At 40.1% G+C, this 21,181-nt stretch overlaps 1 protein-coding gene across 1 annotated transcript in view; it reads left to right on the top strand.

Moving 5' to 3' along the window:
• The window catches only part of TRIM66 (tripartite motif containing 66), a 71,288-nt gene that overhangs the window by 21,354 nt on the left and 28,753 nt on the right, over positions 1 to 21,181 (top strand). Inside the window, exons 4-10 of the mRNA XM_026651459.1 lie at positions 805 to 952; positions 12,389 to 12,521; positions 14,027 to 14,143; positions 16,135 to 16,249; positions 17,034 to 17,180; positions 17,636 to 17,753; positions 19,923 to 20,812. Coding sequence (XP_026507244.1) covers positions 805 to 952; positions 12,389 to 12,521; positions 14,027 to 14,143; positions 16,135 to 16,249; positions 17,034 to 17,180; positions 17,636 to 17,753; positions 19,923 to 20,812 — 1,668 coding nt within the window. The remainder of the gene's footprint in view (positions 1 to 804; positions 953 to 12,388; positions 12,522 to 14,026; positions 14,144 to 16,134; positions 16,250 to 17,033; positions 17,181 to 17,635; positions 17,754 to 19,922; positions 20,813 to 21,181) is intronic.

The raw sequence follows: 21,181 nt of genomic DNA, 5'->3' as shown, positions 1-21,181 counted from the left end.
TGAAGTCAGTGGGAGTTTAGCCAGTGACATCAGTGGGAGCAACATAAGGCCCTCAAATTATGAGGCTGCTAGAAAGACATAAAGGCCAGTATTTTCAGACTTTGGTGTCTAAAGTTGACATCTAGTTCCGTAAAAACGGCCTAATGGGGAGCTGTGGATTCTCATCACCTCTGAAATTCAGGCCTCATAATTAGGTGCCTACACATGGATTTAGGTTCCTAACTTTAGGCAGCTAAATCTGAAAATTATGCCCAAATCTGTTAACTGGCTTGATCAAATTGGACTTGGTAATGTTGCTAAAGGGAATGAGAATTTGGGGTGCAAAAGGAATATAGAATCAAGCCCTGCATCTTGGAGCCATTCTGACCTTGGTAGAGGTTTCCCGTTGCATTCAGGTGGTAGCCAACATGAATGTCACATTTTAGGGGAGCAATTAATGGTGTAAAATCACCAAAGTGATACTCCAAGATCTTGACCATGTCCTGGATACTATAGTGATTAAACCTGGAACTATTTCTTAAACAAGAGAATATTAGAAAGACATTTAGCTTTGATTTAAACACTTCCAAGGATGATCTTGTTTTCTCTCATGTGCCAATATAAACCAGGAGTAATGCCATTGATGTCAATGAATTACACTGGTGTAAGAGAGAAAAGAATTAGGGCCAGTTCTCGCAGTTATTGGAGTAACCAAACCTCCAAGGTTTTGAATCAATGTCTTAAATGTAGTAGTTTCTACAAGCTCATTGGAGGAGTTCTACATTTAATTATACTTGTATGTAATTGCACCTTTTTTTTTTTCAGGGCTGTTCTGCGTGTAAAGAGAAGAGACCTGCTCACAGTCTGTGTACTAACTGCAATAAGTGGCTGTGCAGCTCATGTACAGAGGAACACAGACATGGCAAGGAAACTGGAGACCATTTCCTGTCTGTCCCCCTGAAGGGCTCTTCAGGTAGAAACATAAACTTTGAAGTTTTGTGTTTTTTGTGTGTGCGGTAATTCAGCTGAAAACACTGGACCTCCACAGGGTCTGCACTTTGCATGATTGTGAATAAATGTTACGCCTACAATAAGTAGGGATTTGATAGACAACATTCTACAGCTCCAAAGAGCTGATCCTGCCCCATCAAAGTCAATACTACCCCACCCCTTGGGCAGGATTGGAGCTTGTGTTTCAGGGAGGCACAATCCCTCCAAAAAGCCCTACCAGTGTGCAGGGATTTTGGAGGCTGTACGATCCTTTAGGATCTTGCAGCGTGATCCCAGAGTGCCTGTGTGGACATGGCTCCTCCCTGTTCCCTGTGGGATATGTGCCTCCAGGGACACACCAAAGAAGCAGTTGAAGCCAATTGCCCCCTTGCAACACACTGGTGTTTGGTCTGTGTAACGTGAGGGAGGAAGCGGAAGGCTCTTTCCATCCCCCTGCACACCCGTGCAAGGGCTAGGCATAAACTGATTCTGGACTATTATTCCAGTGTCCATGGATGTCCAACCACATACCTGAACTCAGGCCTAAGCCTTTTATCCTTGGCTCAGATTGGAGCCTATCACCCAAGCTGGAAACTTTCCTTTTTGCTCTATCCTGAGATAGATTGAATGTGAACGTCCATGGAGTCAAAAGATACCATGTTGGGATGTATGTTGGGCTCTGGAAGCAAGTGTGCCCTCATCTCAGAGCATTTGTATCAGAGGAGGTGAACTTTGCTTAGTGGTTCTTCTAATAGATAACTCTCTCATAACCCAACATGTTCCCCTGTGCTATGCGTTCACCGGGAAAAGAAAGCACTTCCACTGGAAATTGAACACTTCGGAACTCTTTAATGCTTCCAGGTTACAAATGCAAATTCTTCCATTCTCATGTCCCATAGTCACAGCCATCCAGGAGAGCCTGATAGGGCTTCTTTCAGTGCTGCTCTTTAATCCAGAAGGATTTTTGATAAAGAATCTAGGGGCTTTTCTATGCACAAAGTTGCTGTGGTTTAACAATTTAGTTGTTATTTGCATTGTGGTAGTACCTAGGAGCCCCAGTTATAGATCAAAAACCCAGTATGCTAGGTTCTGAAAAACACAGAACAAGAAGTCCAGGCCCCTTAAATGTATGATGGAAAATTGATTAAGTTAAACTGGTGCAAAAGGCTCTGTGGACACTTACATCAGTATAAGCCAGGCTTATTAGAAGTGTGGCTGGTAGCACGGTGCTATCATTAAGGTTACTTGTCACTTTCTATTATAAGACCTTGTATTCAGTTGATTATAACTGTGCCAAACTTTAACCATTCTGGCTGAAATGTTCCATGCTGGGAGTCTGTCTCAAGCCGAATATTTTTGGAAAGTTGAGTCAGTATGGTTCAGCTATTTCCAAGAATAGCTGTTTTGCTATTTAAAAAAATGCTGGCCACCTTTGAGAAGATCTAGCACCTCTGTGATTTGGAGCAGGGACTTCCTTTGAAAAACATCTCAGTTTGCACATGTTCAGTAGAGATTTCTTAAAGTTTTGAAGCTAAAATTGCTGAAGAGTCTATGCTCAATGAGCATGCTCATCCCCTCACAGCTCTTACATTTGACTGGGCAATGCTTTTTTATCCTCACAAAGCAACTGGGTGTTCTCTGGCCCAGGGCTACTGGGTCAAGGCCAGACTTGCCCTGTAATGGTAGGTCCAGGCCACGTTAGGGAGCCTGGCTCTCCTGTGCTTTCTGCTACATCTCTGCTTGTGCCCAAGCAGCATGAAGGAGGAAGCTGCCTCACAAGAATGCAGAGGGGACAAGTTCTGGACAAAACGGGAGGGGAAAGGAATAGATTGGGGCAAGGAGCCAGGTATTGAGACTGGTATTGAAGATAGGGGTAGGGGAAGAGAGAAACTGGAGGAGAGGAGGCGATTGGGACATGTTGGACAAGGAGACTGGGACAGGGAGACAGTGAGATTGGCTGAGTAGGTGGGGTCAGAGGGAGGGAGTGGGACTGATTGCACAAGGAGCCTGAGAACCAGTTGAGGGAGGATGGAAGACAGATCTGACAAGGAGTTGGTGTATGGGGGAAGAAGTGGGACTGGCTGGGCAAAGAGATTGGGACTGGAATAAGACTAAGGCGTGGAGATTGGGACCGAGTATGCAAATAGACTGGGACTGATTTGAGGATTTAGGGATGAGGAAGAGACGACTGGGACTGGGGTGAAGGGGTCCATCTTGCGGGTAGTAGACAGAAGAGGCTGTGATCACTGTAGCATGCTTCCCTCCAGAGCCTGGAATGAAACCCAAGATTCCTGAGTCTCATCATTCCTCTGCTTTCAGCAAATATCTGAAATTCACTGGCAGAATCTGTCTCTTGTCCCCCTGTAATGCTTGTCCACATGGAGGATGATGACCTACTATTGCTATCAGTTACTCCATTACCTTAAGTGGTAGAGGTCTTGCAGTGATCTGAAGGTTCTAGCTGTGCTGATGAACCATCTGGCTGTCAATATGAATGTCTGTTTTTTTCAGTTTGCTTTTTTTTTAAAGACTTAGGAAATTGCTTACAATCTATGTTAAAAGAACATTAAAGTTGCAACGGCAAGTAATCAAACGTTAGGAAGTTGTATTTCACTAAGAAGCTGTTATCTGTGTCTGTTATCATTTGTTGCAGAAATTGGAAGGTGTGTAATGAATGAGGCAGGGGATGGCAGGAAGAGAAAAGATGGCCTCATGGTTTAGGCAGTTGAATGCTACCCTGGAGAATTGGATTCTATACCTGCTTCTGCCACAGAGTTCCTGTGTGATGCTAGTCAAGTCACTTACATCAGACTTTTCACAAGTGGTCACTAATTGTGTATTCCTCATTTTCTGGGTGCATGATTTGAGACTTTGGGGTCTGATTTGTGGAAGTGCTGCATGCTCACAGCTGCAACTGAAATCAACGGGAGCTGTGCTTTGAATATATAAAGTGCTTAAAAAAAGCTAAATACTCTAAAATCAGGTCCTAGGTAGCTCAACTTGACACCCAAAATTAGTGGACCCTTTGGACCTTAATTTCTCTGTTTCTCAGTTGCCCAGGTATAAAGTGGAGATAATACCCTCATATCTCACCAGAGTGTTGTGAAGATAAATTAATTAATATTTATGAAGCTCTCCAATACTATATTAATGACCACCATAGAAATGGCCATGAAGAAATTAATGATTCTGTCTTCAGAGAAGGGTTTGAATAGCGTGCAGTAAATAAGGCCTGGGGCCACATGTTGAACAATGAGGATAAACAAAAAATAGAAAAGGTGCTCATTAAGTGAGTACTGTCCCTTCTGTGCAATGAAGGAAGCAGTGGTCCTGTGGAAAAACTAGTGTGATGTGATATATAATTAAAGCCTGTATCAATGCATATACACAAGGAGCCTAAGTAAGGTTGCACATCAATGTTAATTCTGGCATTTCCTAACTTTTGAATTTTTGACTTTGCAACTTAATATTTTTAATGCAGTTTTGTGTGTGTAGCCCAGTATCCTGTCTTCTATCAGTGGACAATGCCAGATGCTTCAGAGGGAATGAACAGAACAGGGCACTTTCATCCCCTGATTCATCCCATGTCATCCAGTCCCATGTTCTGGTAGTCAGAGGTTTAGGGACACCAGAGCATGGGATTGAATCCATGACCATTTTATCTAATAGCCATTGATGGACCTATGTTCCATGAATTTATCTAATTCTTTTTTTTTTTAACTCAGTTATATTTTTGGCCTTCACAACAACCGCTGGCAATGAGTTCCACAGGTTGACTGTGCGTTGTGTGAAAAAATACTTCCTTTTATTTGTTTTAAACCTGCTGCCTAATTTTGGTGGGTGACCCTTGGTGCTTGTGTTATGTGAAAGGATAAATAACACTTTCTTATTCACTTTCTCCACATCATTCATGATTTTATAGACTTATATCAGATCCCACCCTAGTCATCTCTTTTCTGAGCTGAACAGTTCCAGTCTTTTTAATCTCTACTCAAGTGGAGGCTATTCCATACCCTTAATCATTTTTGTTGGCCTTCTCTGTACTTTTTCTAATTCTAATATATTTTTTAGAAGGGGTGACCAAAACTGCACACAGTATTCAGGATGTGGGTGTACCATGTATTATATAGTGACATTATGATATTTTCTGTCTTCTTATCTCTTTTCTAATGGTTCCTAACATTGTTAGCTTTTTTGACTGCCACTGCATTTTGAGAAGATGTTTTCATAGAACTATACACAACAACTAGAAGATCTCTTTCTGTCTTGATAACAGCTAATTTAGACTCCACCATTTTGTGTGTGTAGTTGGGATTATATTTTCCAGTATGCACTATTTTGCATTTATCAACGTTGAATTTCATCTGCCATTTTGTTGCCCAGTCACTCAGTTTTGTGAGATCCTTTTGTAACTCTTTGCAGTCAGGTTTGAATAACTATCTTGAGTAATTTTGTATCATCAGCAAACTTTGCCACCTCAATGCGTATCCCTTTTTTTCAAATCATTTATCAATCTGTTGAACAGCGCAAGTCCCAGTACAGATCTTTGGGGGATGCCGTTATTTACCTTCTCCACTGGGAAAAGTGACCATTTTTTCCTACCCATTTTTTCCTATCTTTAAACCAGTTACTGATCCATGGGAGGATCTTCCCTCTTATCCCATGACTGCCTGCTTTGCTTAAGAGCCAATGGTGAGGAACCATGTCAAAGGCTTTCTGAAAGTCCAAATATACTACATCCATTGGATCACCCTTGTCCACATGTTTGTTTGACCATCTCAAAAAATTCTAATAGATTGGTGAGGCATGATTTTTCTTTACAAAAGCCATGTTGACTTTTTCCCAGCGATATCATCTTAATCTATCTAATCTTCTGCTCTTTGCTATAGTTTCAACCAGTTTGTCTGGTACCGAAGTTAAGGCTTACCAGCCTGTAAGTGTCAGGATCGCATCTGAAGCCTTTTAAAAAAAAATCATTGTTATGTTAGCTATCCACCAGTTATCTGCTACAGAGGCTGATTTAAGTCATAGGTTACATGCCACAGTTAGTAATTCTGCAATTTCATATTTGAGTTCCTTCAGAACACTTAGGTGAATACCAAGTGGTCCTGGTGACTTATTACTGTTTAATTTATCAGTTTGTTCCAAAACCTTCTCTATTGACACCTCAATCTGGGATAGTTCCTCAGATTTGTCACCTAAAAAGAAAGACTCAGGTTTGGGACTCTCCCTCACATCCTCTGCAAAGTAAACTGATGCAAAGAATTCATTTAATTTCTCCACGATGGTCTTGTCTTCCTTGGGCACTCCTTTAGAACCCTGATCATCCAGTTCCCTGATTATCCAAGTGGCTTCTTGCTTCTGATGTACTTACAAAAACTAAACAGCAATTTAATTTAATAAAAACACAATAAGTATCTTGAGTGCCTGGACTTAAATGGTGCAGTATCCTCATTTAAGTCCAGGCACTCCAGTTCACCCATCTTAATATTTTTGTTAAGTTAAGTTTCTTTTATATGGGGACTTTTATTGTTTTATATTTTCCCAGTTGGGATAATCTGAGTACACAGATATGAGTAAATAATTTATTACCAAAGTGTGTCTTAAATTTTTTTTTAAACTTTCTACTAAGGATAAGCATAAAAGTGCTGAATACATGGACAGAATAATTTTATTTTCAGGTCTGTTCTTTTGATTCTCAGGGTACCTTTTTTGTTTTCATTAAATTTTGTGTGAGGCTTACCAGTTTACACTGTTGACAAACAATGGTCAGAAAACCAACCTGTGGTTTATTTGTGCTACAAGTCCTGTAGATGCAAATTCTGGGCTTTAACTAAAAACTGTTCTTACCATTTTACTCTTACCCCCACACATAGCTAAAACAGAAAAAATTGGGAAATTGATTGTTTTTAAATCTACAAAAGGAGCAATTCATAGCTTGGTTAATAGGACATCAGTCAGGGATGTAAAGCTGATGTGCAGTTCAGTAACTCATTTGTTACCAGGTACATCTTTCCAGGAGCTCATGTCATCAATGTTTTGGGCTATCTGTTAAGTACTGGGTAGAACTGAAGACGCTGGATTAGAGCTATGAAGCCCTGAATGGCCGGAAACATACATGCCTGAAAGACTGCCTCCTTCCCTGTTCTATAGTGCCACAGTTTTGCTCAATGGAGATGTGTGTACTGGAGACTCACTGGTATAGGAGAGGGTGCTGCTGGCCGGGCATTTGCTGTGAGGGCTGCTAAGCTTTGGAACTCATTGAATTCCCTGCTCTGACCTTCAGGGCATGCTGTGTGGCATTTGGTTTTCTCTAGCTGGGAGGGGATTGGAAGGCTGTGTTGGGTGATCTTCCAGGTATTTTTTGCTGCTGTGTTACTGTTAGTAGGTTTGGCTATGTTAATTAAGGGTTAAATGGGGGAAGGTTACAGGAGTGGTCTGTTTCATAGTTGTATAGCTATTTGTCAGGGTATACCTAAAGCAAAGGATGGGCACTCATTTTTAATGGCTATGTGTATAAATCCAAATAAATAGTTTTTCTCCTTTTTTTTTTTTCCTGTTAGCATTTGTACACAGTTGGTTTGCATCGGTGTTTTCCTGTTAGCCGACCTGTTTATGGAATTTCCAACACCAGTGTGAGGGCCTGGCTGTGACATTGCTGGTTATGAATATAAAGTGAAGCTGCAATGTGGCTGATAGTTGGAGCAAATCATGGACAGGAATGTTTTTTATTTAACATTGACTGAAGAAGGGAGCCAGTACAATGAGGGCCAATAGTACTTTTTTTCATAGATTGATTTTTGTTGATTGTTTGAAAAAAAATATCTTCTTGGGTCTGTGACTACCATATACATAAACTTTGATGAAATCTGTTCACAGAATTAATGTAATAAACATAGGAGGATAACAAGATAGGCACTGAAGATGTGAAAGAAGATTTATTACAGCATAAGAAGCTATATGAAAAAATGTCTGTCTTAGGAGAGTAAGCTCTGAAGAAGTCTTTTACTTAGGGGCTTTGCATTGATACCAGGCAAACCTCATGATGTTCAAAGTTTTCTGAACCTCTCCGACTGTATTTTAGATTAATAAAACCATAACCTTTTTTCCCCTCTCATTCCCGCCCAGTTTTTTTCCAAAGGAGATTCAATTTTTAGTACGTTTTTCCCCCCTAGCTAAATGGAAGTGTATGCTATGCCTTGGCATAGAAGAACTCCTCACATTCAAAAGTTAGGCTAGTGCCAAGTGAAAACCCTGCTATGCTCTGCTCTTTTTTCAGTCTCTCCAACATGAACATGCATTCACATGTAATTTGTTCAAGTCAAATGTTAAATCTGTGAAGCTGGAGGATGGATCTTATTAGGCAAGTTGATTTTGCCCAACCCTAATTGACATTCCAGGTCTTCAAATGCCAGAAAATTCAAGCTACCCTTCTAGTATCACAGGGTATGTCTATACTGCAATTAAAAACCCGCAATTGGCTCGTGCCAGCTTCAGTCTTGCCGGTCTCAAGCCAAAGGGTTGTTTAATTATGGTGTAGACGTCCTTGCGAGGTGTGGGGGGATGTCCGAGAGCTGCGCTGCAGCCTGAGCCCAAACATCTACACCACACTCAAACAGCCCCTTGGCTCAAGTCCCGTGAGTCCGAGACAGCTGGCAAGGGTCCACTGCGGGTTTTTAATTGCAGTGTAAACATACCCACAGAGATCACACTGTCTTATATTTATTTGAGATAAGGACAGTTACTGTATACAGGCCTTGGAAATGGTGATCCAAAATGGTGAATATGTGTTCATCTTTTTTTTTTTTTTTAATAGTTAAAAATGCCCATTTTAAGCTTCTGTGAACTAGATACACCTCTACCTCGATATAACGCGACCTGATATAACACGAATTTGGATATAACGTGGTAAAGCAGTGCTCTGGGCGGGCGGGGCTGCGCACTCCGGTGGATCAAAGCAAGTTCGATATAACGCGGTTTCACCTATAACGCGGTAAGATTTTTTGGCTCCCGAGGACAGCGTTATATCGAGGTAGAGGTGTAGTTATTTTCTTCATCTGTTTCAAAACTCACATTCTGAAGGAAAGTGATGGTAGTGCCAGTACATAGGGCAAATGATTTCTTACTATTGTTGATATGATGATCAATAAACTGACTTGGATTATGATAACTATGATTCCCACATGGAGAGCATAGTTCTGAACTGAGAATAAAAGTAGGTGTAGAATGCAAGCAGTGTAATGAGATTGCCAATTGGCACCTGATATGTTTATTGAGCCCTGGGAGTTACTAGAGTAATGTGGCTTTGAATCTGTGTGATTTTAGCTGACAAGGGTATCTCCCTAGTTTCCATTTGAAAAGTGGCTGTCTTTTAAATCTGACATCATACTGAGAAAACATTGATTTCTTTGGAATGATTTAAATCACCAGTAGGCTACAGATCTTTCAGAGGGAGAAAGCAAAGTAGAAGCTTTTACTGTATGACAGTAAATAAGAGTGTTTCATTGTACTTGGACTAGTTTGACCTTAAAAAACTGTTCCCGCTATAAGCAAGAGCTATTTGCATTGTCCTCAAAACCCAGACAGCAGGGGTAGCCTTGGTCCTGTACTTTCACAATATAACCATTCTGCCTCTCAAGAGCCTGCCTGGGAGATGGGACACAGAACATCTCTAGATGTTTTTCAGATTATGAAACCTGAGGTTCAGATTATGTTGCTCACTGCATTTGGTACACTACTCTGATAAGGTAGAGGAAAATCACCCTTGAACATCTAACTGCTTGATTTTTGCAGAGGTGGGTTTTTAATGCATAAGCAGGTGTTTGCACAGAAACTAGAGAACCATTGAAAACATGGGATTGTGAATTCATGAAGCATGAGTTCTTTCTTGGATACATAGAAGGCTATTAGGAGAGGGATGAATAAAATTCAGGCTCAACTTCCATTTTTTAATAATACTGTTTATTAAAATTTTACATAGTGATAATACAAAACAAAAATGTCAGGTAATTACACATCCATGAAAAATAAAACATGACACCATGGTTACTAATGCATCAAAAATGTAAAATATGCAATGCTGTTGCATAAAAATCTTGATCTAATACCTTGTACAAATGATCTTATTACACATTAAATCCAGGATGGAAAGAAAGACAGCTTTGAATTTTGAGGAAGTAAATGAACCTAATCATCAATATTAAGAATAGGCTGGAAATCTTGCCAAGAAGGCAATAAGATACTTGATTTTAACTGCTCAGATTCATGCTGTCCCGAGAGGCAGGGGATGGATTCTATCCATCCATACTTTTATTCTAAGTGTCAGAAACAAGAAGGGCCTCACTGAAAGCAAACCTCATGAGTCGATTGTGCCTTTTATATCATGACTTTGAAATTAGCATTAAGTGACTGAATTAGAACAGGGACTAACGTGGTTGATGCATGTGTAAAAAAAACCAAACAAACAAAAAAAACTGTCTACAAATTTGTATTAGCAATGGTCTTGAACGAAAATCAACACTTCTCAATTTAGAAATAGTTTGGCTCTCTGGGCCAAACTTCTTGGCTCACCTAAGGATAGATATGTATTACATAGTACATCAGAGAGAGACTCAGCTGTGAGCAGAGTGATATATTTTTGCATACGTAAACACACAATAAACTAGGGATCTGCTTGAGATGGCAAGAGTTCACTCTCTATGATTGGTCCTTCTTTTTTCTTCACTGGCGACATCCTATGAAACAAAGACGTCACCAGCTTCAAGACAAATGTGTCTTATTAGAATACATTGGTTCAAAGCTGCTAGTCCATCTCTGGATTCTTCTTGTGATTTAACTGCACGAAGGCTTATTCACCATATTAGTCACTGGCCTGTTGTACACCGTTTCTTTGTTGTCAGATTAGTATTGTTGGTATTATTATTTGTTTGTATTACAGCAGTGCCCAGATGCCCCATAATGGCCTGATTTTGGGATTGTACTGACACATAGTAAGAAGCAGTCACTGCCCCAAATTGCTTAGTGTCTGATAGATATACCAGGCAAAGTGTGGAAGAAAGGAAGTAGTCTAATCCACATTTTTATAAATAGGGAACTGAAGACTATTAATCTAGAGTTGATAACTTCAGTGAAGTTTTCGAGAGATGGTGACAACACACGACACAGTCTCCACAAGGGTGTACCTTTGGGGATGTGATTGTGCCCTCCCCCCCAAATATAATGCTTATAAAAGACCTAATAACATGGGCTAGAGTCAGTCATGTTATGGGCAGGGGCTGTGTGAATTCCTCGGCATAGTTCTGTGACAACACCTTAGTCCTGACCTGTTTGAGCCTTCAGCCTCTCTTCAGCAAAGACTGCCTATCATGCCAAACTCTGTGATGTTTTGGTGATGTGCATGAAGTGGAACTAATATGGAGATATTACATTTATTTTCACTTGCAACCTAAGCTGGGTCTCCACAGATGAAAATGTGCTCTGTAAACTGCTTTTGCCCTATTATGAACTAGTGACGGGTGAAAATTAAAATGTTTAGGTGGGTGGGCTAAGTTAGATATCTCAAGTCTGAACACTTATCTGGAGCCTCTGGGATTCAAGAACACAGCTTCTGAGTTTTCAACACAGATGCACTTGTGAGCATATAATTCTAGAAAGGGGGCTTTGTTTCTCTTGTTTCACCATCCCTTTGAGTTCTCTCTCACCCTGCTCTCATACTCTTTCTCTTTTTAAGGCAATTCCTCCACATGTGGAGGAAGGCAAGTATAGACTGCCTACATGCAACCCTCCCACTTCGCAGTTCCACTGTGCATTGCTTATTACTCCTGTTTAGGGAATAATGCTTACCCTGTTTTAGTGAGCAGGTGCAGGAACCACAAGTTGTTGAAGTTTATGTAGTGCTGCATTTGACCACAGAAGCCAAACAAGAGTGTGGAGAAAACCCCATAGACACCTTTTTAGGAATAAACAATCTCCTTGCTTTTTTCCTGACTTTGGATTCACTTAACATATTTATTTTACTGCATGTTACACCAGTTTCTTTGTTATAGTATCAGTATTGCCAACTTCAAGCATTCAAAAATCATGAATCAATCCCGCCCCAAATCATGAAATTGTCTTAAATCATGAGATTTTAAAAATATTACAATTTGGCTTCTTTTTCTTTGTGATCTGGTTTCTGAGCCTTTAGGCTGCACTCAGGTCATGTTTTCAAGTTTTGCTCTGCAACCATAAAGGCTAGAAACTTACATGAGAAACTAAACTTTCATGTTTTTAAAAAAGTCAGTCTCACGTGACTCCAGTAAAATCATGAGAGTTGGCAACACTGCAATATGTAAAAGGCAAAACTAAGGCAGCTTTGCAGTACCACAGTTACAATTAGTTACAATTAGTGTTCAGTGCTCCACTGTCTTATATTCTCCAGGAACTGAAGGGGGAACAAATGAGTTTTCCTTGTTTTGTCCAATCCACTGTCAAGAGAGCCTTAAACTGTTTTGTGAGACCTGTGATGTCCTTACTTGCCGCAACTGCCTTCTGACCGAACACAAGGAACACAGGTACCAAACATGAATTCCTGATTGACCCCACCTAAAAACAGTTAACGTGGCCTTGAGGTTGCAGAGCTGCATTTCCTATCAATATAGTCACCAAAAATTAAGGAAATCACAGGTTAATACAACTTTAACAGGCATGCCAAACTCAATTCACATGCCTTGCACCCAAACAGCTTAATACCCAGACACGCTCACAGACTCTGCAGCTCATACACTTCCAATTCCAGTATCTACCCAACCACCAGGTGCACATCCAGTTCCTCACAATCAGAGTGAATTCTGGCCTTGGCATAGTTAAGATATCTCACCAATAGACATACTTTTATTTAAAGAGTCTATAATGTATTATTTTTACAAAAAGATATTCTGAGGTCAACATTGTGAGTTTGACTGTGATTGTGAGAAGGTGTGTGTGTGCCATGGGAAGTTTTTATGTCGAAATTGAAGGAGATTTTTGTGAGGTGAGTCTGTGACTATGTTTGGGTACTAATGCATGGGACAGGATGGGTGGGATACAGAGGTGTTGGATGTGGGGGGATATAGAGGGTTTGTGATTGGAAGGGAAGGTGGGAGCATGGCAAGGGGTTAGAAGGGAAGCAGAAGAATATGGGAAGCAAGTAAATGTGGGCAGTGAAACTGACATCTGTTTTACTGCAGCCTATATTTGTGCAGACAGTCTGTGTGTTTAGGTGGTAGATGTGGTGTGCATGTGCAAATACAGGACGGGTGCTTTTTCAGGTTTTGGTGCACCATTTTGGATGCTCAAATTGAGGTCTCTTTGAATTTTTTTCTATAAATACTAGTTTCTCATCAGTGCAGTCCAGCAGCTCAGGGTGTGAGCTAGTAATGTGGCCTGTAAGGTTTGTATTGCATATATTAGCAAAGAATATTTTTTTGAAATAAATCCATATGAAATACAAACCTGGCTTCTCTAACTGTCTGTGTGTGTCCCTAGTTGCTCCTCTCCTAAATAGATTGATCCCAGCTATATTTTTATCTAGGGCTTAGGCACATCCACTTACTTAAGGCAAGTCCATGCATGGACCGTTGTGTAGAGGAGAAGAAGGGTGCAAGGACCCATGTAAAAGCCAGGCATAGCTGGAATCTTTGTGGAGGAGTGTAGGGATTGTTCCTTTCCAACTCCCTTGTTGGGGGTTCATAGCTCTCCAGAGGCTGTGGAGGAAAGCCCCTTGCTCTGCCCTATGTGCTCACCAGCAGAGCTTGCTGGCCGCACAGAGAGAAATAGTAAACTGCATCCAATAAAAGAGTGTAGCAGCAGGTGGAAAATAACAATGGGCAAATTCTTTTGGGATTGGTGCAGCTCCCAGTGTGTCCTGGCAGGCACAACTGAGCTCTTAATTCTATTCTGATTTATTATTAATCTGCTAAGTAACGACAGTGCCTTATTGTAAGCTAGCAAAGAAGGAAAAATATTTAGGGAAGACTTGATGAATGACTAATTTGTGAACAGAACAGGAATCCATGTGAAAACTTCCCTCCTTTCCCAGGTTCATGCATCTTGAAGAGGCTTTGCAAAATCAGAGGGTTATCCTAGAAAATGTAACAGCCAAAGTGGAAGAGAGAAAAACTGGGATGCAGGTCTCAGCTAAACAGATTGAAGACAGGTAACTGTTGCACATGAAAGGAGGTATTCAGTAAAAATCCTATTTCAGCTAAAATGCAGCTAACCAGTGGTAGCTAAAGATGCTAGATTTTTTTCTTTAAAAGTAGAAAATAATAGATTAAATATCTCAAATATACATATGCAGTTAAACAGGCAAAGATGCCGTTTCTCAGTACTACAGAACTGGGGCAGACTGAAGGAGCATATGACAATTGATTGCAACTTCCAAAGATATTTTGATATTATCTAGTAATACCAAAGTAGAACAGGAAAAGATCAGAGCTATCTATTATATAAAACTCTAGTACTTGTTTTTTCAAGAAACCTGGCAACCAAGCTACAGTTAAAGACATGAACTAAGGCCATGTCTACACTAGCGCTTATGTTGGCAAAACTTATGTTGCTCAGGAGTGTGAAAAAAACACCTCCCGGAATGACATAAGTTTCACTGGCATAAGTGGTAGTGTATACAGCACTATGTTGGCAGAAGAGCTTCTCCCGCTGACATTGCTACTGCTGCTCGTTGGGGGTGGTTTAATTATATCGATGGGAGAGCTCTCCCATTAGCATAGAGCGGCTACACGAGAGATCTTACAATGGCACAGCTGCATTAGTACAGCTGTGCCGCTGTAAGATCTCTAGTGTAGGCGTAGCCTAAATGATGTAACAGTAGAAGATAGTTCATTATATGAACTGATGTTCAGTTACTTATGCTGGGTTTGTTTGCTGTCAGTCCAATTAATGGGAAAGTTGAGATCACTTTTAAAACCCTCAAACCCATATAAATCCATCTATACCAGGGGTCGGCAACCTTTCAGAAGTGGTGTGCCAAGTCTTCATTTATTCACTCTGATTTAAGGTTTCGCGTGCCAGTAATACATTTAACGTTTTTAGAAAGTCTCTTTCTATAAGTCTATAAAATATAACTAAACTATTGTTGTATGTTAAGTAAATAAGGTTTTTAAAATATTTAAGAAGCTTCGTTTAAAAATTAAATTAAAATGTAGAGCCCCCTCCCCCCCCACCGGTGGCCAGTGTGAGTGCCACTGAAAATCAACTCGTGTGCCGCCTTCGGCACGCGTGCCATAGGTTGCCTACCCCTGACCTATACTGTAGTGTAGTATGAAGTAATTAATTAGACATTAATTTTTCTGAAGGTAAATTAAACATTTATTTGAGACTATTGTTTTTCTTTATTTTGTCCCTCTTTTGTCAGTTGTCCATCTGAAGCATGTGAGGGTTTCTTGTATGCAGAGGGTAGACGTAGTTTTCTCTGTTCCCTAGGGAGAAGAATAAAGCATGTAGAATATTCTTAGGCTTATCAGGAAATGTCAGTAAACATTAATTTCACTGTACAAACCAAAAACAAAAAATTTCCAACGATGATCATTGAAATTTACAGATCGGCAAAATAAGAAAAATGCTGCTTGAGAACTTATGAGAGTTTTGATTTAATTATATTTACTTTGTACATTTTGACATGTGACATTGGCAATTTGTGTTTAATGGTTATAAAGCTTTAATTTATTGAATCTCAATGTCTTCTGTTATTAAATAATTATTGTCAGACCACCGCATAATTTCTCACAACTGTGAAAATTTAAATAGATGAAAATTTTTACAAATACTTAAAAACCATAATTTTGTGCAACTGTGAAAATTTAAATAGATACCAATAAAAATGCTTAAAAACATCGATATTATCCATCAAAATTATAAAAAATAAAATTGAATTCTGCCAACTTTAAATATCTTGACTTGTGCTGTATATATGAAGCAATTTTAGAGGACCAGTGGGGAAGTGTTTGAGAGCCTGATCTAGTTCCACTGAAATCAGTGGGAATCGTTCCATTAGCTTCAGTGGAAGCTGGATAGGGCCCTGAGTCTGTTATCAGTTCTCAGATCTGTTCTCCTTGTCATTAATAACTTTCAAATGCTGAATAAATGGAATGCTGATTGATTCATGAAGGTGTATTTATACTTTCCCCACAGGTTATTTGAAGTAAAACATTTGCACAGAAAAGTGGAAAATCAGATCAAAATGGCCAAGATGGTTTTGATGAATGAAATCAATAAACGAACAAATGCCCTTCTAGAGCAACTTGAGGTAAGTGAGAATGATACCAGTGATACTGAAAATTGGTTTAACAGGAGAGTTTTTCTGACATTGCCTTGGCAAGTTAAATCCTAACCCCAGCCAGAAGAAAGAATACGTCTTGTGTACGTTATAGTGCATCAGTTAAACAAAATATTTTTTATCTCAAATGTAAAATGGGATCATAGTCAGAAAGGTAACTATGAAAAATGGCACGTTATTTGCTCCTTGTGGGCCAGCCACATTTTCATATGTGGTTACAACGGCTGTGCCTACAAAATGCATGGCACCCAGAGATGCCCTTGAATCTATTGCCACTGACTTCCTGTTTTTATGTACCAATGTGGAGTTTGCACAGGCACCTGTTACACCATCCTTTGAATATTAGACTCTCTGGTCCACATTCTGGAAAATGACCTGCAATTTTGGATGCTTCAGCTTTCAGGCATTTTGATACCATCTCTGTGCCTGTCTGTCTATGATACCAATGGGGTTGCTTATGAGCTTAAAGCTGAGCATGTGTGTAAACGCTTTGATCAGGGCCACAGTGCTCAGCACTTTTCAGGGTTGAGCTCCCGTCGGTTCCTGTGGAACTTGGAAGTGTCTGTTGACTAAGAAGGGAATCTATCTGTTAGCTCTGCTGTCTCTTTCTACTTGATGGTTCAAAGAGGTTCCAAATTTTCAGCAAGTGCCCATCCAGACAATGCCTTTTATGATACACACTGACTGTATGTAGTAAGTATATCTGAACGGTGGCTAAAGTTATGCAGAACATGCTATTTCTCATTATCACCAGAGAATTACCAGCGAGAGGAAACAGAAGTTGGAGCAACAACTTCAAGGCATCATGGTTTTAAACAGGCAGTTTGAACACGTGCAGAACTTTATCAACTGGGCAGTGTGCAGTAAAAACAGCATTCCATTCCTCTTCAGTAAGGAACTGGTAAGAGTAATACCCACTGTCTGAGTGAGAGGAAATTGTGCAGTGGTACGAGATCCAGAAAGGGTAACTTAATTAGGAAAATAGTGAATCAGAAAGAAATGGGTGGGAGAAGCCTCGGGAACCGTGCAGGAGCCATAAGTCAGGGATCAGGGAGCCCTAAAAAGATAGGAATCTACCAGGGCACTCTGAACACAAGGCCGGGGTACAGGGGAAAGCCAGATTCAGAATGGGGCTCTTGTTGCCTGCAAATAAAAACTAAGAGAAAACATATTGTGCAGCACAAAATATATCTGAATGTTGTCTGAGAGCTGAGAAGCTACAGGAGCTTTGTATGATATTAGGCTAAATTCATTCCCGGTCAATGACTCTTTTAAGGATTTAATGTTTCTTCAACATTAAACTATAATGATTTTAAATCTACTGGATGAAACAATGATCCTTTGATTTTTTGCCAGATTGTGTTTCAGATACAGCATTTGCTGGAGACAAATTGTAGCACAGAAGTAGGCCCTCCTTGGAAGATCAGATTCACTTGGGACCCTTCTTTCTGGACTAAACAACTGTCCAATTTAGGTAAGAAAAATACAGCATGATGACTATGATTTTCTGTATTAGCTAAGTGCTCAGAGCTGTACTAGACACACAGATAAAGAAAGCCGCTGCCTCAAAGAGCTTTCCTTAGCTTAGTTAAGAAATTGTAGAGGGCATGATAGTGTAAAATATAGTGTCTCGTTAAGCCTTATTTCATTGCCATGGGACACTTCAAACCAGCTGAACGGCACTAAATGTTAAGTATTATTACACTGTGATGTACAATATATCAGCTGTCCAAGAAAAAAAGTGTCTGAATGGCACTGTAGATGTAAAGAACTTACACAGAATACTATGTGATGGTATATCATTAATAAAATCCCTTTTAAAATATGAGGCACCCAGGTGGTAAGTGCTGACTTAGTTAGATAAGGTCATGACAAAATATGACCCCTTTGGTTATATGGGAGTTGCACAATAATAAACTATGCAACTGACATTACTGGCTTTGTGAAGAGTGGTGGTGGGGGTGTCTTTGTGTAAATTTCACCAATTATGGTCAGAAAACAGAACAGCTAATATACATGCAACTCAGAGGAGTAAAAGACACAGGAAGACATTACAGATTTTCAGGAACATTCACTTACCTTATTTTATAATGATAATATACAGAATACAATGACATAGCAAGCTGTTTGTGTGCTTTATTATGTAATACACAAGGTGGATGTGGTAATACCTTATATGGACACTATAGGACACCCCATAAAAGGTTTAACCTCACCCACCTTATTTCTCATATCCTGGGACCAGTACGGCTAGAACAACTTATGATGTAATGACGTATTAATTTCAAGCTGTTTGCTATGTGATTGTGTCCTAATTATTTGAAAGGTTATTATGAGAAGGAAATAAGTGAAGGGTAAGAGATGGACCTGTTAATTCCAGTTTTTATTAGAGTACATTAAAACAAAACCCAAACCACAAATTATAAGTTATACTCTGTAGATGCCTTTGTTATTCTTGCTATATATTTGATTGAACATAAACATTTTACTGAAATGACATACATTGTAGTAACACTCAATGCCAAATTCAAATCAAGAGTTTTATGCCAAATACTGTTCTGAGCAAACCGGCCCCATCCTCCCTAGCAAGTGGCAGCTTTGTACCATTCCAGTGGCCCTAAAGTCAGCCTAGTCAGCCAGTGGAGGATTCTCTGGATGGAAAAGAGCCACTGTAGCAAGTCCTACACCATTCCCTCCTATCTTCCACAGAGTGGCCTTGGCTGGGGCATCCCTATGCTGACGGAATGGCCTTGGGACCTGACCAGTGCCTGGCACAGTCAGGATTGGGGGGCACAAAGGTGGCTTAAAGACAACTTTGTCCCACACTGCAGTGGATGCACAAGACATGATGGACCTAAGGATCCAGCCGGTTGTATATCTATTTATATAATATATATACATACATTTCATCTTGTGCCTTCCACCTGCTATACATTTGCTGGCTGCAGTAGGTTTTTCCAGTAATTCAGTTCAGTCTTCTGATCAAAGATCTAAAAAGTCATTCCTCATCCCATTTTAAGACATTTAACACTAGACTGCATAAAGCACTAGAAAATATACTGTAGGAAATAATCCTATACTCTCAGGGGGATTGACAAGATCACTTCATAGGCTGTGTCTGTCTCTGTCTTCTGTGATTTTATGATTCTCTTCTACATGACATCCATCCAATTTATTTGTCTTACTTTCATTCTGAAAAGAAATGTTCTGTGTGTCTATGTTTATGGATGAGAACATATGTTTATACATTAGTAAAAATAGTAGCTTTGGCCACATCCATCAGTTAAAATAATGGGAGTTGAGTGGCAATTTTTCAAAGCAGTGACTGGTGTTTTAACCATGAGTCCGACTGACATCAGTGGGAGTTTTGTGTGATTTTAAAATCATGCAAAATTCTTAGAAAATGTATCCTCGATGGTTTTGTTTAGTGGAAAAGATAGAAGAAAATGAGAAATTATCCTGAAGGGCTTTTTAAACAGGATCTGAGTAATTTCAAAATTGAACCTGAGACAAAGAAATTGCCTTTGTAGAATTTACCCATAAAGTAGTAAATTGAACAATTTGTCAAGATCCCAGTTCATTGGCTAGGAACAAGTGAAGATAGCAGTTAATTGTAGTGAAAATAATTGTACTGCTTTCACAGGTAGCTTAACAATGGAAGGTGGACACACTCCTCATTCAGATGTCCCAACCTATGGAAATATACAAGGACTACAGACATCAATGTATCATGGACAACATTCGCCAGCGCCACAGCTTGAGGCTATCAATAACCAGTCACATCAGTTTCCACCTCCTGTTCAGTCTCCTACACCAGTGTGTTGCTCCCATTGCTTCAACATTCCTCACATGAATAAGGGTCAGCGTCCTCAGCACCATATGAGCCATCATCAGAATTTTAGACAACCTCTTGAAATGCAGCAGCAGCCGCCACCGCATTTTCCACTGCAATATAACGTTCAGCAGCATGAAAAAGAGCAGAGGGGCACACCTCAGCCTTTGAAAATAATGCAGCCTTGTCTAGAGCAGCCATCCCATTCAGAGCAAGATAATGTATCTGTAAGGATGGGAAAACATTTGCAAGCTCAGCAGCCACAGCAGACTCCACATCCAGTTTACACGGTTCCCCCACAAGATATTCATCAGGTTCACTCTGGTCATGTGCAACAATTGCACACACAGCCTGCTTTGCAAACTCCAACTGTGCAAGTGCAGCTTGGTCATCTTCAGAAGCTGAAGCTTAACCACATGCAGCAGCAGCAACCACATCCACCGCCTCCCACGACAAGTCAGAATGAAAACGCTCATGAACAAGTCATACAACAGAGTCTGGACATAATGCACCACCAATTTGAACTGGAAGAAATGAAAAAGGATTTGGAGCTTCTCCTTCAGGCTCAAGGACAACCAAGCTTGCAGCTGAATCAAGCCAAACAGCCTCAGCATGTTCAGCAAACCATTGTTGGACAGATAAACTACATAGTGAGGCAACCAGCCCCAGTTCAACAGCAAATCCAAGATGAAGTGCAACAAGTAAGTTCTCCAGAGCATCCCTTCCCCCCCTCAATGCATTTAGTCAGCACTGGCTCAGACCTTGAGACTGAGATTATAAATGTAGATATTTCCGTGTTATTAACCAAATTATTGTAAATGCAACAGATCTGATAGCAGCTTTAGTTGTGAAGCATAACTCAGGTGAGTGTTGAGATTTTATTTTTGGAATATGCTAATTAAATGTATGGAAATCACTTTACCACCATTTTGGGTGGTTAAAACTTTATTATTTACAGTACAAGTTATTTTGTGAATATTTGTGTAACAGTACGGACTCAAGGCCTCAACTGAGATCAGGGCCTTGTTGTGCTAGGTTCTGTACATAGACAACAAGAAGTAGTTCCTGTT

The sequence above is a fragment of the Terrapene carolina genome, unplaced genomic scaffold (genome assembly GCF_002925995.2).
Source record: "Terrapene carolina triunguis isolate 2854851 unplaced genomic scaffold, T_m_triunguis-2.0 Scaffold96, whole genome shotgun sequence".
NCBI lineage: Eukaryota > Metazoa > Chordata > Testudines > Emydidae > Terrapene > Terrapene triunguis.
This window is presented reverse-complemented; position numbering and strand designations above follow the sequence as displayed.